General features: G+C 39.1%; 1 protein-coding gene across 1 annotated transcript in view; it reads right to left on the minus strand.

The window, feature by feature from the left end:
- Positions 1-18,397, minus strand: part of nlgn1 (neuroligin 1) — a gene marked incomplete at both ends in the record, with an annotated part of 377,856 nt that overhangs the window by 250,815 nt on the left and 108,644 nt on the right. Inside the window, one exon of the mRNA XM_083911487.1 lies at positions 5,019-5,078. Coding sequence (XP_083767613.1) covers positions 5,019-5,078 — 60 coding nt within the window. The remainder of the gene's footprint in view (positions 1-5,018; positions 5,079-18,397) is intronic.

Genomic DNA, 18,397 nt, shown 5'->3' on the forward strand with positions numbered 1-18,397 from the left:
TTGTGGTTTCACATTGGTTGCGTTTTGTTTTGCTTGTCATTATAGATGGACCTTGTCCTTCCATGTTATTGCTAGTTTTAATCTATATGAATTGGTGTATTTTCATTTGTAAGATTGTAAGTAGTAGTGGGGAAGGAGTTTCACTTGTACCTACTATTTGTGATATTAAGCGGCCTAAGTGGTTTGAGTTGTGCCAGAAAGGCCAGCAGGTGGAGCATCTGGGCAAGCCGGATGCAACAAGGTAACACATTACCCAGCTGATCTTTTATCATCCTATGATCGGCTCCAGGATGTCGTCATGCTGTCAAAGCTATATCCTTGTGTCCTCCAGTCACAAGTAATTTATCCGTAGAGTATAAGAAGATTATTATCTCACAGGTATGGCCGTATACTACTTTATATAGGCTACTGGGGGCCCTATATAAGCCTTAAAGAAACGGTATCCCCACTCTCAACTACTGCAGCAATACTCGCTTCTTTCTAACAAATCCTCAGCTCTCAGGGACTTTCCTGTTTACATCTCTATTCCCAGCACAAAAGGATTACAAACACCAGCTTTATTGAGTATAAAGAGATTGTAAAATCCAAGATTTGCTGAGTGGGAGGGTTGGGGAGGATTGGGGATGTCCTCATTGAGTTTATATCTAAGGCGACAAGAGGTCAAGGGTTAAGAGCATCAAGAATCACTGGGGGGATCCGGGCTGATCAGAGTTGGGGGCTGTGTGTGTGTACGTGTGAGTCCTCAAGCATATTTTCCTCTTTATTAAACTGGATTAGTTGTCTGCCCCGTATCCTTTTTCGAGATAATACTTGAAGCTTGCTGGGATTTCATTGAATAGATCTGCGTGACTCGCTCTAATCTTAATAGCGCGTGCATGTGTGTGTGTGTGTGTGTGTGTGTGTGTGTGTGTGTGTGTGTGTGTGTGTGTGCGTGTGCGTGTGAGTTCCCAGAAAAACAGCGTAACGGCACAGATCAAAGGGATCCGGATGGTTGTGAGTCTTATTTGGATGTAATTGCTGTTTACTTCATCACATTATACAGTAGAGGTGCCTTATTAAGACTTTCTGCCTGTCATTAAAGTTGCACTCGAGCAGCCTTAAGGGGATACGACTCTATCTCAGGGTTTTATCAAGGACATTTTATTCCTAATATGACTTTTCAAAGGACTGTTTGTTTATGGCAGCTACTCAACAGTTCATCTTTTTGTATAATAGAGATTAATGGATTTCCAGCACACTGCCTGAGCTTTCAAACAGCATTTAATTTAAATATCAAGAGGAGCATTTGGAATATCTTGGTCCTATGGTCTTTGCTGGTTATCCACAGGATCCCTTTAGTATTCCTTTTCATCAGTATATGCCCAATAATCACCTATTAAAAAAGCTTCAAAGCTGTGTGGGAAATGCTAATGTATTTGTATCGTAAGCCTGTGAATGTTCTCATTTTATTTGTATCGTATTTCAACTTTGTTTCAGGGTTTACAGTCATGTGTGCAGAACAGACACCATGTGATTTAGCTCCAAACATTTAGTGTGTGTGACTGAATCAGGCCACGGATAGATGAGGTAATAACATGTCTTAAATGCAGTTACATACTGTACTGCATTCTACCAATACACTGCGCCAGGGCATCAATACTAGTGAGGTGTTACTTTTCTGCTAAGGAATCTATCCAATCATAGTTAGAAAGATATCTGAGTGATCTTCTTAATCACAATATTTATTGATTGGAGATTGCAGGTGGCCAGGGAGATCTTTGCAAATATATTTAAGATATATAAACATCTCTCAGAGGCAGAATTGATGGAAATACCCGCAAAAGTTGAGTTAAATCTCAATGGGCAGTGTCAAGCATCAGTGTTGGGCTTTCTGGGCTTTAGCCCATAATGATTTTTGTGTAGCTCTGAATCTTTCTGATGGAGGAAAAAAAAAATCTATCTAGACATGTAAATAATTTAATTCCCAACCACCCCGACTTCTGCAGCTGCCTGAGTGTGTGTACAGATATAGAGGCAGGAGTGCGTGGCGCTGGAATGGGTCATCTTCCTCACCTCAGCTCACCTCTTCACCTCACAGATCCAAAACTGATTTGGACTATTATTATGTCGGCTAATGAAACAACATTCATCCTGCGTTTAGACCGCTGAACTGCCAGCTCACAGGGATATATTCAACATGTCTATTCTTTTAATGGATGAAAAGAGGTCTGGCTTCATATTATGCATCCAGTTAATTTTGGGATCTGTTTTAGTCTTCCCAAGCCACACTTGAAACACTGCAGTACATGCACTTAAAGTTAAATTCCGGTTTAAAATCATCCAATGGTCTTATGACTCATCAAATAAGCCATCGAGACAGGTTTTTCTTGTGTAACAACTATAAACGGAGATATCCAGTAGAGTCGCTAACAGCCGGACATGGCTCACACTGATTAGCTCGGAGCAGTATGGGGAAGGCATTAAAATGGCTTTTTTAACCACATACTGGTCAAAATAACACCAAACTTCTGCAGTAGCATGAGAAAAGTCCCTACACAGAAAACAAAGCACCACTGGGCTCCTTCCTTTTGGATTGCATTTGGTAATCCACTTGAATGGACTTTACTATGAGAGGAGCTGGTACAGGGGCCATTAGGTAAGTCTTTAAAACACTCTTTTAATAAACTCTGGGTTCACTAACTATGTTGTTGGTGCTTCGTTTGGTGCACCAACTCTTCTCATGCTACTGCTGAGGTTTGGTGTTATTTTGAGCAGTATTAGTGGTTAAAAAAGACGTTATAATGCCTTCACCATACTGCCCCGAGCTAATCAGTGTTAGCCACGTCCGGCTATTAGCAACTCACCAGGATATCTTCATAAATAGTTTATACACAAATAAATCTGCCTCGATGGCTTATTTGATGTGTTCAAGTTTTGAAAAAGACCATGGGATGATTTTACGCGGGAAGTTCAATTTAATGGTACACTGAACTTAATACTACATAATGTACATTTTAGTGTTGTCTAAATCAGTTTGTTAGGTATTCTGTGAAAGTGTTGCATACTTGAGTTGGTAGGACAATTTGGGGAAAAGCTGAGAAGGTCGACACACCTGATATTTTATCTTATTAGTATAACACAAATTGGCAACTATTACAGCAGTCAAAAATTTAAAATCTGAATAGAGAGTTAAGTAGTTCTTAAACAGTGACTGCCGTAGGTTTGAGAATTTTCAGCTGCCCTATAGATTATTATTATGTTCCAGAGCAGTGGTCTGAACATTACTATTAAAAATGTAAATTTAAATGAAATGTGATGTTTGCAGTTGTTGCAGTAGTCATATAATGCTGTAAAAGTTAGGAGGGAGTTTAGGCAGTGTTCCATGAAGAAAAGTAGTGACCATACAAAATAAATTTGGTGCATGCTCACAACACCTGACGCCTATGTGTAGAAACACCCTTGGTATTAACACTTAACAACAAACACTTATGAGGCACTTGTACTTGCATGTTTTTCTATGTATATACACTAAAGCTCAAAAGAAAATATGTCATATCATTTGGATTGACAGCTATTGTTACTAGTTGCTTAGATTTTACATAGAAAATAAATAATCATCAATCATATTATAAATTACAACACTATACAAATTGGTTCAATTATATTCCACCCTTAGCAGTTCCACTATGTAAATACATTTTAGTGCATCCTGAATAAATAAATAAATAATAATTTCAATGGTTGATGGTTTCATTTTCCATTACATGTTTGTATTTATATTTTTACTTAAGTAAATAATAAGAATGAACAAAATGGATGGACCAAGTTTTTGTTTATTTACATCTTTGATTGCTATTGGAATAGAAGGGTGTAGCTACACAGCCAGTAGCTAATATGTCTTCTAGGCTACGTTACTAGCATGTCCTGACTTGGTAGTATAAGCTCCACCCTCTGTTTGCTCTTGACCTTCGGCTGTTGCTCACAGAAACTCTGGTTCAAATGAGATAATTTCTGCCTCTGAAGCAGCTCTGTCTCTCTGAGATGCAAAATGTAAATTGCAATCTGCTGTGTAAGCAGCCCTCAAAATTTGAAAATCATGGGATTGACAGAAGCCACACGAGCAGGACCATCACAATTACCATGCAATAGAAAAGGAGTATTTATGTACCGTTTGGATTGTGTGTTCTCCAAAAAGCATTAAAATGGAGAGCCTGCATGATCAGTTGAAACCATAATGACAGTAATGTCACTTGGAATCAGCTCCACCCAAATGCTGGCTAATTTTATTATTGCCAAGTCTATCATGTCGGTTTGCCAATCCACATTTTATGTAGCTACAAAACATGTCATTTGGCAGCTCTTAGGTTCTGAATCTAACAGCCACTGCGGGTGTTTGACCAGACAGTTAGCTTTACATACTGGTGTGTAATAAATTAGCTCGGAATTTGCCCTGTAGGAGAAGAATCCATGCCAGGAGAGATGACAACCCATTGGCTGAGAGAGATCCTTACACTGATTCAGTCCAGTATTTTCTTTTAGGCTCCTCACATGCTCAAGTTGTTGGTTTGACACCCAAAAAGAACAGGTCTTGGTGTTAGTATAGGTGCAAGCCAGTTAGCCAGAAGTGGACCTTTTGAACATGATCTGATTTTAAACGACACGGATTAAAAGAAAAAAACATGCAAAAATGTGTTAAGAGCTGGTTGAAGGGTTAACATCTACTTGATCTGCTGGTGGGATGCAACATAGAAAAGTAAAAGTAAAGGAAATAGCAAAATCCAGGCAGAGAATCTATGTTACAGTATTAATATCAAAGAATGGTGGTAAACATGAAAACTTTAGACATCAAGCTGAAAAGGACAAAACACATCCAGCCCAAAAAGAGTTTACGAGTAAAGAGCAAAAAGAAAATGTCCATCACTTTCAAAAAAAGGACAAGAAATGTAAGAAAATCAAAGAAGATAAAAATTGGAGGAGAAAGGGTAAGTTTGGTTTCCCTTGTCATGCAAATCAGTTTGGCATCGAGGGGGAAAAAATACCTTCGTCGTCCGTGCGGTCACTATCACCTAAATCATCAGTGTGTTTCTTTGTAAGGGGACCTATAGGACCAAGAAGGAGAAGATGGAGGAAAACATGGTGATCAAGAACACACACAGCCTTCAAAAGATGCTCTCAAAAGATAAGAAAGTATGTCAATAATTTACGTTTCTATAGCCCCCTTTTTTGGAAAAATCTTCACACTGACAATGGAGACTGGGTAAGCCTTACCACAAAGCCCAATTCACATGTTCACAGTAGGAATTTACTGTAAATGAGGTAATTTAAGAAAGCTAAGGAACAAAAAAAGAGGGACTTTAAAAAAGGCGAAAAAATATTAGTTCTCTGTTGAAAATGAAGACTTAACTGAGGATAAACCTCTTAGGATCAAAAGACATAAACCTCTTTGAAACAGTGAATACACTGGCATCAATTATACATATCAGAGACATTGTGTTAACATTTAGAAATGATCACTGCAGCAGAGAAAAAAAGCTGAGGCTGTAAAAGAAGCAGCATTTTTAAGAACATGGCACTCAACAGAAGCATGTGACAAACTCCCCCTGTTGTACTTTCAGAGTAATTGTGTGTGGGCATAAACAAACACATGTGTGTACATCCAATGTCATGTATAAAATACTTACACTTCACATCACTGTCAATAGTTTTTGGATAGTTTCGTTTGCTTAAGGGAATATGATGCTTGCTTTTTCGCACAGACGTCAAGATCGATACACTCTCATGTGTGCACAGCTTTACAAAGGCAAGTATTACTCATATAATAATGTAAGCAAAGTAAGGCCGATTCTTACAAAGTGAATGAATAAAATCAAATAAAATAACACATGAACCTACATTTATCTCACATAAATTTAGCATAGCTTACAGTGCAATAGACAACTCTTCTGATTTAGCTCATTAAGTAAATTTTGACTGCACAATGTAATAGCTATCGAATAATGAGTTTGGTTATCTCTAAGCCTCACTTTCACTATGCAATTATGTCTGTTAGCAAAATGACAACTCACTTTAGGAAGAGGTTAGCCCTTGAGTTGGGGTCATCCCTATTTTCACCAGGTCCTATGTTCCCCGGTCGCATAAGCCTATGCCTTCGCGGATTTAATTCAGCATTTTGTTAGGGTAAGGGGTTACAGTTAGGGTAAGGGTTAGGGTCTACATAGGCCTATTTACTGGGGAATTCGGCACAGATTGTGATAGAAATAACAGATCAGGGAACATAGGACCCTTTCTGTGAAAAGATTGGACCTTTTTTTAAGAAAAGGTCTGATGTTTCCTGGTCACAAACAAGGTGGGGAACATCAGACATTTTTTTAAGGAAAAGCGGGGAACATCGGGTCTTTTTTTTAAAAAAGGGTCCTATGTTCCCCGTCACATACAAAGCAGAGAACATAGGTACGTTCCCATTGAGTTGCACCTATACTGATGAAGGTATACAGTGCATACATACACAGCATGCATTACAACTTCAGTACTTCCGCTCTTACCTTTCACAATAACAGCCTTTAAGATTTAAGGCCATACTGCATCACTGCTTACCCGAGATAATTCCTCTAAGAGGCAACTCAACAGAATTGCTTACAGTAGTTATCGTGAGGTAAAGTGAATGGCGGATGGTGGAGCAACTGGAGTAACCGTCGAAACTCTAACCTTAAATGGCAAAATAAAGCCAAACGGAAGGAGGAAGCAGAGGAGGGATAAAAAAAGAGTTATTTCTTGTCACCAGCCTTTATGTTAAACTAAGCTAAACGGCTGCTGGATGTAGCCATATACAGTATTTAACATACACACATGAGTGGCATTGATCTTTCCATCAAACTCGCAGCAAGAAAGCAAGTTGACATATTTCTCAAAAAGTCAAACTATTTTCTCATGTGGTTTTCTTAGTGAGGCAAATAATTGAATTTCATAGTGTTTAAGTACCTGGTGGAGTAATTTGACAGGGGGAGTGGTCAGCAGCCTCTTTATGAAAACCAACAAATTGTCATTTCAGTGTGAATTTTTGTACATAGAGAGACATATACACATGCTATCTTAAACCTTAAAGTAACATATATACACACACCAACAAAAAACACACACAGGGATACTACACAACATATCTGAAAACATGCAGTCTTAAAGTTAAGATGTTGGTGGGGTGCATGACACAAATATATGACATACTGGCAGTGCTTAAGCCTTCACACACAAACACATACACACACACACACACACACACACAGCAATGCCATCCACAACGTGTGATGCCACAGCGCTTCAAATACCAATTCACTCTACCCCTTTCCAACTAGCTTTATTAGCCAGAGCACCAAATAGCCAGCAATTTTAACCAATCTAGTTCAAATCCATTTCATTTCATAAAAGTGATATAGTCAATTTCAACATGACAAAGGTTACTAGGCACATTCTGTGAATAAGGTTAATGTTGAAAAATGGCTCTGTGTAAAAGGAAAATAACTCAATTAAAAAATTCAATGACTGCTGCTTTGAACATATCTGTTTATGGAATAGAGAATGGGAGATGAATCACTTGAAAGGTTCAAGATACTTTTAGTCAGATGCTCATATTGATGAGTCATAATTCCTCCATCATTCAACATAGTGGTGGTTTATTTTAAGGGCAACCATTTCTCTCCTGTGACTTTAAAGAGGAAGCCGAGCTCCCTGCATATCATTCTGTCCTACAGCACTCTCCCAGCTCTCCTTTGTGAATTTGACAAGCAATTTGATAAGCGTGGGGCTGAGTTGTGCTTTCTATGTGCTGAATAAGCACCAAGACGGAAGACTTGCTTCTTTAAAAATGTGAAATGTCTAAGAAACACAGAGCAACCGCTGTCTTGGGATGTGTTACCTGTTTATAAAGCATACTGCAAAGAGAGATTACTGTCAAAGCTACACATGAAGGTTGTGGGAGATTCATATCGCCTTTTAGAATACACTGTTGAGTGATGGAAGGTTCTGTACTGATACTGAAATATACATCACATGTTAAATCATGTAGTTATTTTTATAATTTTGTTTCCGTCAACATCTTGAAGTCCTTGGTTCCAACCCCTCTAATCTAATCCATCCATACAATCTGCTACAACTTTTATATACTCAGTAGCAGTAGCTCCTGACAAATGGAGATGTTAACCTAGTTGGTAAACCTAACTGGTCAATATTTTTTTTCTCATGTTTTTCATGACATTTTCTATCTACTAACTTTTGTCATAGTATATCAATGAACTGTGTTGAAACAAGAAGATTGTTTCTGAGAAAGGGATCTTATGTCTTTATTGAAAACAACTCAAAATAAACTTTTTAATAGACTTAGTCAAGATAAGGTGGGTAGTTAATGCACATTCTGTCAGTATCTATACATTTGTGCCTAGTCCACAAATACAAAAAAGTATTGTTTAAGGGGCGCTCTCATACTAGGCCCGGATCATCCGAGCCGTGCTTTAGCGTGATTGTCCCCCCTCCCTCCCTCCCTGTACTCGCACTATTCAAACTATCAGGACCAAGGCACGATTGCGTCTTGCTTAAATGTCATCCCCCCCTCTGATATTTTGTTTTGTCCAACTGCTTTTGAATCTTTTCATCTGACTGGATCTGCAGTAAACACCCTACCTCCGCATCAGGACACCTCAAACCTATTGGCGGCATCTTTGTGAATGTCCGTTATGGGGAACAGTCAGATATAAATAGTGTCAGGTCCGTTGTCAATGCTCGTGCAATCATGCTTTACTAAAGTCCACCTCTTTGAACCATGCCACGACGAGTTGTATCCTGCTTGACCAAGACCCAGTTGTACTCACACTGGTCTAGCAAACTAGAATTCAGTCGTGAATCGTGCTCAGGCACGGTACAATTGGTAAGTGTGAGAAGACCTTAAATCTCTGTCCAAAGGAAAATGCAGCACCACATAGAAGTGCTGCAAATGCATGCCAACAACAGGCAGCAATATAGCCATGATGGCCTATCACAAAAGCAAGAAGAAGATGTTGGCCAATCTTAAGCCTGAAAAAAAAAGGTTATTACCTGAAGGCTACCAGGCTGCAAAAGCATGTGGATTGTTATGTTGTGCATTCTAAAGCTTCTGTTCCTCAATACAGTAGATGAGTAACTGTGAACGTATGTGTAAACATGTAAACAGTCATGTTAGCATTTGGAACCAGGGCTATTTTGGCATAGATGAAATGTTGCCTCATTTGCGACACCTCACAAAGGACATAATGGTGCACGTTTCAAAATCGGCACCCTGGCTAGAGTTTTCCAAAAGATCCATTTTCGGTGTCCTAAAACTAAATGTAAGCTTTGTTTTGAAATCAGTCATATACGTGTGGACTAGGCCTTAAATAGTACTTTCTTATACTAACTTACCTTATTGTCAAACACAGTGGGGCCAACTATGCAGTAGGGGATATTTACAAACAAGAAGAGGATATCTAACTAAAGTTTTAACCCCTGAGAATTGCATTTATGGAGGTTTTTATTTACATCGCTGACATTTGTGTTATAGGGTAAATTAGTGTTAAAGGTTGAATATGGAGAATGCGCAGAACACCACGATCTAGTGTCTCAAGATCGTAGTCACAGCAACAAAATATAATTCCAGCAGTCGGGTTGCCAGGTTTGTTGCAGAGTGTGTCAGTGATCAGCCTGCTCCATGTCAGTTATGAATCATACAGGGGAACCACTCATTTGGACTAATCAATGAATTTACAATAGTATTTAACGTTAGCCAGTCTTCAACTGCAAGTCTTTCTTAGAGTGCTGTGGAATCCATTAGCTAGCTCTCAACTCTAAATGATTCTTGTTTCTGTAGCAACAACAGACCCTGGCAACCAGCAACACCCAACGCTATTGGCTGCTACAGTGGAAATAGAACAGGACAGAAAGTCATTGTTAAACCTGTCAAAAATGTTTTAAATATTAATTCAGACTAAATATATATTTTGATGGAAAAAGAACCAAACCAAAGAACCAGACATTTCAAAAGTTCTCAAACTATGAAGTGACCTTCATCCAAACACAGTGTCCTGTCTATCTATTGGAAACAATTTGGAAAAAAACACTGGCCTTGCAAAATAAATGGCCTAAAAAGAAACCCAAAGAACAGACAAATATTTTTTGAGGTTGGACTGAGAGATGAAAACCTATGGGAGAATAAAAAGAATGAAAGAAAATGTGATTGATGTGCATGCTCTCTGCACTGCACATGTGTTGCTATTACAGTGGCATGTTGTTTGACTGAGGGTTAGTGGGGATCAGAGCAGCTCAACTGAATGACAGCTCAGAGACACACACACACACACACACTGACAGTCAGATGCTCATGCTCACCCACTCATGAATACAAAGAGAGAGAGAGACATCATACAGCAATCAGGTGTCAATTCAAAACTGCCCAGTGACAAGGGGGCCCTGACACCGACCTGTTCACTCACCTACCTGTCTGTGTGAGCGCGTGTGTCTGTGTGTTTCCATGTGTATGGCACTGGTGAGGTCTCAGCTGGCATCAGCTCTGATCAGTGATTTGAAACTCAAAACTTTTGTCTATTTCCATCTGACTCATCTCTTCCTGCTCTGTATCTTTATTTTTATCTTCTCTGCCTTACACTCTAACAAATTATGCTCTTCCGCACACTTCTAACTCTGGTTATGTGCTTTTTTTCCCTCTTATTTATCATATTTTAACATTTCCATCACCTTAATTACCATGTCAATGTTCGATGGAACACATACAACTTTGGTCAAGCAATAACAGGTGGTAGTACAGTCCAGAGGGGAGATGGTGACCCCTGTGTCTGTCCAAAGATGGCCCTTGGCATCAGATGTGAAAGTCCTCATTCTCTGTTCTTTCACTGTGACCTGCTTGATGACTTTGAGCCATTTCTAGTTGATACCGTGAGCAGTTTTTGTCACACCATCTGTTTCAGATGTTTATAATTTTATTTTTCCTCTGTGCCTTGGTCTCATCTCATCTTCAACCGCTTATCCAGGGTCGGGGTCGCGGGGGCAGCAGCTTTAGCAGGGGACCGCAAACTTCCCTTTCCCGGGCCACGTTAACCAGCTCTTACTGGGGGATCCCGAGGTGTTCCCAGGCCAGTGTGGAGATATAATCTCTCCACCTAGTCCTGGGCCTCCTCCCAGCTGGACGTGCCTGGAACACCTCCCTAGGGAGGCGCCCAGGGGGCATCCTTACTAGGTGCCCGAACCACCTCAACTGGCTCCTTTCAACGCAAAGGAGCAGTGGCTCTACTCCGAGTTCCTCACGGATGGCTGAACTTCTCACCCTATCTCTGACGGAGACTCCAGCCACCCTCCTGAGAAAACCCATTTCGGCCGCTTGTACCCGCGACCTCATTCTTTCGGTCATGACCACAGGTGAGGGTAGGAACAAAGATTGACCAGTAGATCGAGAGCTTTGCCTTCCGGCTCAGCTCTTTTTTTGTCACAGCGGTGCGGTAGAGCGACTGCAACACCGCCACCGCGGCTCCGATTCTCCGGCAAAACTCACTCTCCATCGTCCCCTCCCTTGTGAACATGATCCCGAGGTACTTAAAAAATATTGTAGATATTGTTCCTGTTATTCTTGTATTTTATATTTCCCTGTTGTTATACAATTTATTATTTCTTAATGATGCTTCTTCTATGTGTGCTATCAAATTTGCTGCTGTAATAAGGAAATTTCCCCCGTGTGGGACTAATAAAGGAATATCTTATTTTATCTTATCTAATCTTATCCAGGCTATTGGACTATTATTTAAAGAGTAAGTGTACAGGCTAAAATCACTACAGAGTTAAAAAACAACAACAACAACAAAAAAAAGACCTCAATACTGATTTGAACATTGTGAGATTTGGAGAGAAATCTGCTTAATTGCTTAATGACATTAAATAGTAAAAGGTATCACACCAGAAAAGCTAAAACCGCACAGCTTGTGGCATCAATGGATGGAAGGAGTTAAAAGCCCATATTTGATGAATACATCTTTTCAGTTTTAAGGGAGAGGGAATAGAAGAGGAGGCAACTGGTTTAAAGGCGGCCAGCTGTTCCTACTATTATCTCATTTCATTACAGTAAGGACAGCAAGGAATCACATTTAATACGTCTTAGAAACACTCAGCGGCCATTATATCAGGCACACCTGTGTAATCTACTGCAATATGTCATTCCCATTTGCAAACATGAGGGGAAAAGAGTATAAGAAACGCCTCTGATTATAATGCAGTCTAGTATAAGACCTCTGCTAACTCATGCTACAACCAGAGTTTTCGCCGGGTCTTAAAAAAGTATTAAAGGTTGATAAATCAATTTTGAAAAAAAAATGTAGGTAGTTTAAAAGTATCAAAAGAGTTGAGGTATCAAATGTTCTTGATATTCAAGCTTTGTCCAAAGAGTTTGACTGCAAAAGGTAAACATGATTGTATGTACAGTTCATTCATGTTCAACCAAGTCACTCTTTTTGTTTTACAGCCTGAAATGATTATACATGAAAACATTTTTCCTTCTTTATTGATTTTCAGAAATTTTAAATGTGTGTAAATCACGCTGGAAAAATATATATTTTGTATGTATTATCATTTCAGGCTGTAAAACAAAAAAAGCAACTATTTCTAAAGGGTATCATAACTAGTCAACACTATCAGCTGTCCATCGCCACTTTCTGTGCTCCTCCAGCGACACCACTGCCCAGTAACACGACAGCTGAACTAGCCAACACTAGCAACGCCAGTGACCTCTGCCCCGTCTGCCAAAGTCAACACTACGGTGTCCCAACACTGTGGTGAATCAGCACCTACTGAACTCAAACAAAGGCATTTCTGATCCTTTCAAGTAAATGTTTCTGGATTAGGACATAGATAAGGCATTCAAATGAACTGAGGCACATGTCATGAGTTTTGATCAGTATTTATATTTTTCACCAAGTTTTTTCACCAAGTTGTTCTTGTGAATAGTTGAGAGTCAGATTGTTACTTGTTGTGAGCAGTAGTGGGAGAAGTAATAAGACCATTTTACTTAATATAAGAACCAATACCACACTGTAGAAATACTCTGTTACAAGTAAAAGTCCTACATTCAAAATGTAACTTAATTAAAAGTACAAAAATATCAGCATCAAGATGTAATAATAAAAAGTAATAATAATGCATAATGGTCCATTTCAGAATATTATGTTATCAGATTATAATTATTAATAGATTATTGTACATTTCATTTTAATGTTGCAGCCGATAAAGGTGGGGGTGCTTTTGATTACTTTATATACTGCTGTGTAGCTTAATCTACGGCTAAATGTTTTTTTTCATTTGTTGATAATATATTGTATTAACAATCTGTAAAGTAACTAGTACCTACCAAGTTACCAAACAAAGTTAGTTTAGTAAAAGGTCCAATAATTCCTCTCAAATGTAGTAGAGTAGAAGCATGAAGTAGCATCAAATGAAATAAAGTAAAGTAGAAGTGAAGTAAGTGAAGTAAAGTACCTCAAAACTGTGAATAAGTGCAGTACTTGAGTAAATGTACTAAGTTTGGTTGTGACCTGAGGTTTATTTCAACTAACTTTACCTTTGGTTGAATTTATTCTATCGATCTTTGTTTCTTTTCAGCTTATCAGTTCTGTTGTATAGTTGTGCTCTATAGATTTAATTGTAAACTACAACTGTTTTGCACGTTTAAAATGTGTTGCTGATTATAGCGTGAGGTGGCGATGAGGTTTTAAAATATTTTATGAAAGTCTTTAAAAAGTCTTAAAAGGGTATTGAAATTAACTTCAGGATTCCTGCATATACCCTGTTACATTTGTTGTTAGGCGGTTCCCTTAAGTGGCAGTAGTAATTATCACCAAAATTGCGCATAGGGAGGAAGGTTGAGGTGGTGGATGGGTCAAACAAACCCAGGAGGCCGGTGTTCGTTAGTGATGGCCAAATGAAGCTTCATGAAACATTTTCTTTATTTTATAAGTCCACTAGATGGAGCTCTGTTCAACAAAGGGTTGAAAACACACTGAATCACCATTCATTGAGCCTTTTTTCATTAGACCAAGAGCTAGTGGACTCAACAAATACAACTAATGCTTCATGAAGCTTCATTTGCTCATCACTAGTGTTTGTTTCCTCTGTGAAACCAAAAATCACCATTCAGGAACCAACTTCAGTCCGAAACGTAGTTACACTTATTAGTTAGTAGTTACACTACTTAGTTACTCGTATCAAACCAATCCTTTATCTTTTTCTAGCAATAATCAAGTATTTTGTTGCCTCACCCTTCCTAAGTGTTTTTGTTGCCTAAACTTAAATAGTTCCATTTGATAACTTTAATGATGCTTAAAACTACAACCGTTTCAAAATCGTTTAATAGAAGGATCAGGCTTAAAAAACAGAAAGTTAGAAAGGAAACTAGAATTAACCCCTTGCGGTTGTATGCCTCCATCAAACAGTCAACTTATAGTTTGCATCCATGTCTGTCCAAACTTACATAATATATGAAGTGAAGACTTGTGGGCAAATTAATAAAAAGGTAAACGTTCTTCTTTTTTTCACGATTATTGTCACCAATTCGGTGTCCACCAAAATGTCTAGCCTTTTGTCTTGCTTATGGCTTTGAATAATGGACAGAAACATTATTGACCAAAACAGTTGTGAGGTGACCTTGACCTTCAACCTCGAAAATTGAATCAGTTAATCCTTGAGTCAAAGTGGACGTTTGTGCCAAATGCGAAGAAATTCCCTCCAGGGTTCCTGAGACACAAGATTGGGACAGGCTGACAGAATGAAAACATAAAACACAAACAAACGCCTCACGGCTGACGCATGATTAGCACACTTGAAATGCCATTAATAATGTCATTGGACAGGTAAACTGGTACACAACCATGGTAAATGGATTAGGTCAAGGATAAACCAGGTCAGTCTGTAAACTCATATGACCAGCTTGAGTAATACTTTTACCACTGGCCTTTGTTTTCTATTCCAATTCCGCTTGGCCATCCGGAGTTTAGAACCTGTAAGCTCATGTTTCTTGTGGCGTCAAACTTCTTTAGAGTTAAGAAGCCATGTTTCCAGATCCCTGTAAATACCTTGGTGAGCATGTTGTTAACAATAACAGTGAAAGCTACAAAAAGGTCAATTGTATGAAACTGATTTTCCTGTCAGTGCCTAAACAAATCAGAAACAGCACATGTAAAGACTCTATTCTCCTTTATTTTCTCCTTCTAACCATGATTGAATTCAGAAAATATTACACAATATCCCAGTCTAGCTCTACACTCCGTGTCTTTCTTTGTCTTTTGCAGTTGTTTGTTTTCTCTCTGTCCATCTTTCTCTTCTTCTCTCATGAATCCCTCTCTCCACCATCAGCATTGATTGGAGACTGATGAAGAGGAGTTTCACACTCTTTGACACTCTGAAACAATCCATGACTCAAAAAGCCAGCCGGGAAGCAAAGATAATAAACACACATACAAACACACTTACACACTCTTAACCCTGGGGTTATCCCCCTCTCCTGGATGAGGTAATTATTGCGAGGAGAGCCTATGCATCGATCGCACATTCAGCACAAGAGCTAACCATACATACATATTGCTCTCTGTATGCATCAGTCAAGGTCCGCTCCAGCATAGAAATACAGCGGCTTAATCAATCACCAATACACATTAAAAAGGGGGATCTAACAGAGCGCACGGCTCAATGAGCCAAATAGGTAATCTACTACTGACCTTGGATAAAATCCCTACAGGCTGTAAACTATAAATACAGAATCCATTCCCCAAAGTAAAACTGGGAGTCTAATGCACTTCAACAAACCCTCTGATGAGAGGAATTAACAGAGACTGTGAGCAGTGAGTAAGCTCGGCGACTGTGCTTCATGGAAGTGTGATAGGGGCTCATGTCTTAAAACACAGTACACTGATTATGATATAATAATGGAAAAACCCAGTGAGGAGAAATCTAACTCCAAAGATGCACCACTTTTCCTTTACTTTTTGTGTCCATCTCTCTTTTTTATCTTCTCTCTATTATCATACTATACCTCCCACCTTCACTCATCAGGACTCACTGGAGACCGATCGTCCAAGTGTCTCAATTTGACAGATCTATCTCCATAGCGCTTTGTCAGCACCGGAGTACAGTCTGGCTCCACGGGTTAACATTGTGGGATAGGGAATATAACATTCTGTCTTGTTTGTATTTCCCAGAAAACAATCACAATCATTTTCCATGGATGGAACGACAGTGCCCTTGCAAAATAGCAGAAGGGAGGAGAAAGCCGGCTGAAATAGGCAGCCTATGGCAAGCTTTATCATAGACTGTATAAAAAATGGACATAGCCTCTCCATTGAGGTCCGTTCTCTCAACTTGATCAAATCGTCCTCGCCTATGGGAGTCTCCATCTTGTCAGACTTTGACTCCGCCTCATTTCCTCTTACCATAAAAGGCCATGTATGTGACGTTGAGGGAGGGGAGATATGTCCATCTGGCTGACGTACCTCTGAGGAAAAGTGAGGGCCAGAGGCTAGCTGTCACTCAAGAGGCCATGCCACTAATTATTCATAAACTTTAACCTCCAATAAAATAAAAACTAGCCTGGTACAAAAAAAACAACCTCAGTGTTGTCATGGAGATTTGACCTAAGCATACAGACTAGAATGTTTGTTTGTTTTTCACCCAGCGATTAAATAGGTTTAATTATGCTGTGAAAAGGGTCTGTTTAACATGGGGGTCAATGAGAAATGCAACCTGCCCCTAGTGACTCCTAGCGGACAACTGCAGTTTTTGGCACTACCATATTGGATCATCCAGGTAGTGGCAGTGGTGGGGGCTTGGCTTTATCCCAACTGTCTATATCCGGTGAGTCAGACTGCTCTGCAACAAAACAAATAAATATGTTTTGTGATGCCCCAGGTCCCCAGGACACGTGCCAGGCTTTGAGTTCAATTTTGCACAGTGGCCGGACGGTGGTATGGCAACTGCCAACCCCTGCAAAATGACGTGTTTACATCAGAATTGGTATCACTTGGTCCAATAACATTTGGAAAGAGCCGCACGATTAAATTAAATAATTTAATCCTCATTCAAGTTAGCGGGGTGCTAAACTGGAAGTAGTCTTAAGTGTGCCTGCTCTATCTATATACTGTGCTGATGTATTGCTGATCATCCAGGTATTTTTAGACACAGAATTTTAATTTTCTTTTTTACTTCATACGCCACTGAGCAGCGTTCATGGGAATGAAGGGGGCTCCACCTTGAACGCAGTTTTCTGAGCACGTCCATAATGTGCAGAGATAATGTGTTCTCAACAGAAAGGAGAATATTGATTTGTATTGTCCCACTATCATCCTATTCCATTTTATTTAGTCAGTTTCTATTTTTTCTTTTTCAGAAGGTAGGGATAAAATCTTTTTTTACCTGATTGTTTTAGGTACATGGTTGAGATATTATGCTATTTTATTATGTTGTGTATAAATGTCAATCCAAATGCATGAAAGATCTGATATTTCCGCAAAATAATAAATAGTAGACTTGTGTTAACCCAATTATACCTAGTATAAAGTGTTTAATAGACATATAGCCTACCAAACCTTTCTTCTAAATGGCTTTGATATCTTTACAAAACATTTTAATGTCACTGTAAGTAAAGTTTGACCAGCCAAAAAACATACCCATCATTGCTCAAGGTGTTCTCATGAACATGTTCGTAGCAAATCCTTTTTAAAGTTATGCACAGAAATGTAAGAAATTCCTATGAAAAAAAACAAGCTGGTGGACCGCAGGACAGACAAAATAAGCTAAACGGAAGTGCAAGAACACAAAAAAAAACTACATTACGCGACAGATTTTGGCCAACAAAAAGTGATGGTTAGGGTTAGGCATGAAAAACACTTGGTTAGGATCAGAAAAGAGGGTTAGGGTTGGTTTAGTAGGGACAGGAATCAAGCCCGCTCCCCTGGCTGGAAGTCCTTAAAGCCTACACCCCGCCTTGCAATCTTATACTATGTCACATGCTTTCACTGTGGGGAATACACAATGGAATACACGCAAATATATCCAAATTAGTTTTCGTTGTTATTCGTAAAAAAAAATGCATTGGGGTTAAAAAACTGTGTCCAAAATTAAATTGAGGTTGGCTAAAGGAATTTCCTTCAGTGAGATTCATATCCAACAAACTGTTTCCTGCCAAAAGTATTGCATTAACAGATATTGCCCTCTAGCTGTATTGTTTTTCTATTCAAAGTTAATATTTCAAGAATTCCAGGCAATTTGTGCAAAGGTTTAGCAGATTAATTCATAAATAAGTGTAACTGCACTCCCAATGAAATGACAGCATTTTTGTCTTTCATTTGAATAACATACAGTACGTCCAGGTTTT

This window comes from Echiichthys vipera, assembly GCF_963691815.1.
Source record: "Echiichthys vipera genome assembly, chromosome: 3".
NCBI lineage: Eukaryota > Metazoa > Chordata > Actinopteri > Perciformes > Trachinidae > Echiichthys > Echiichthys vipera.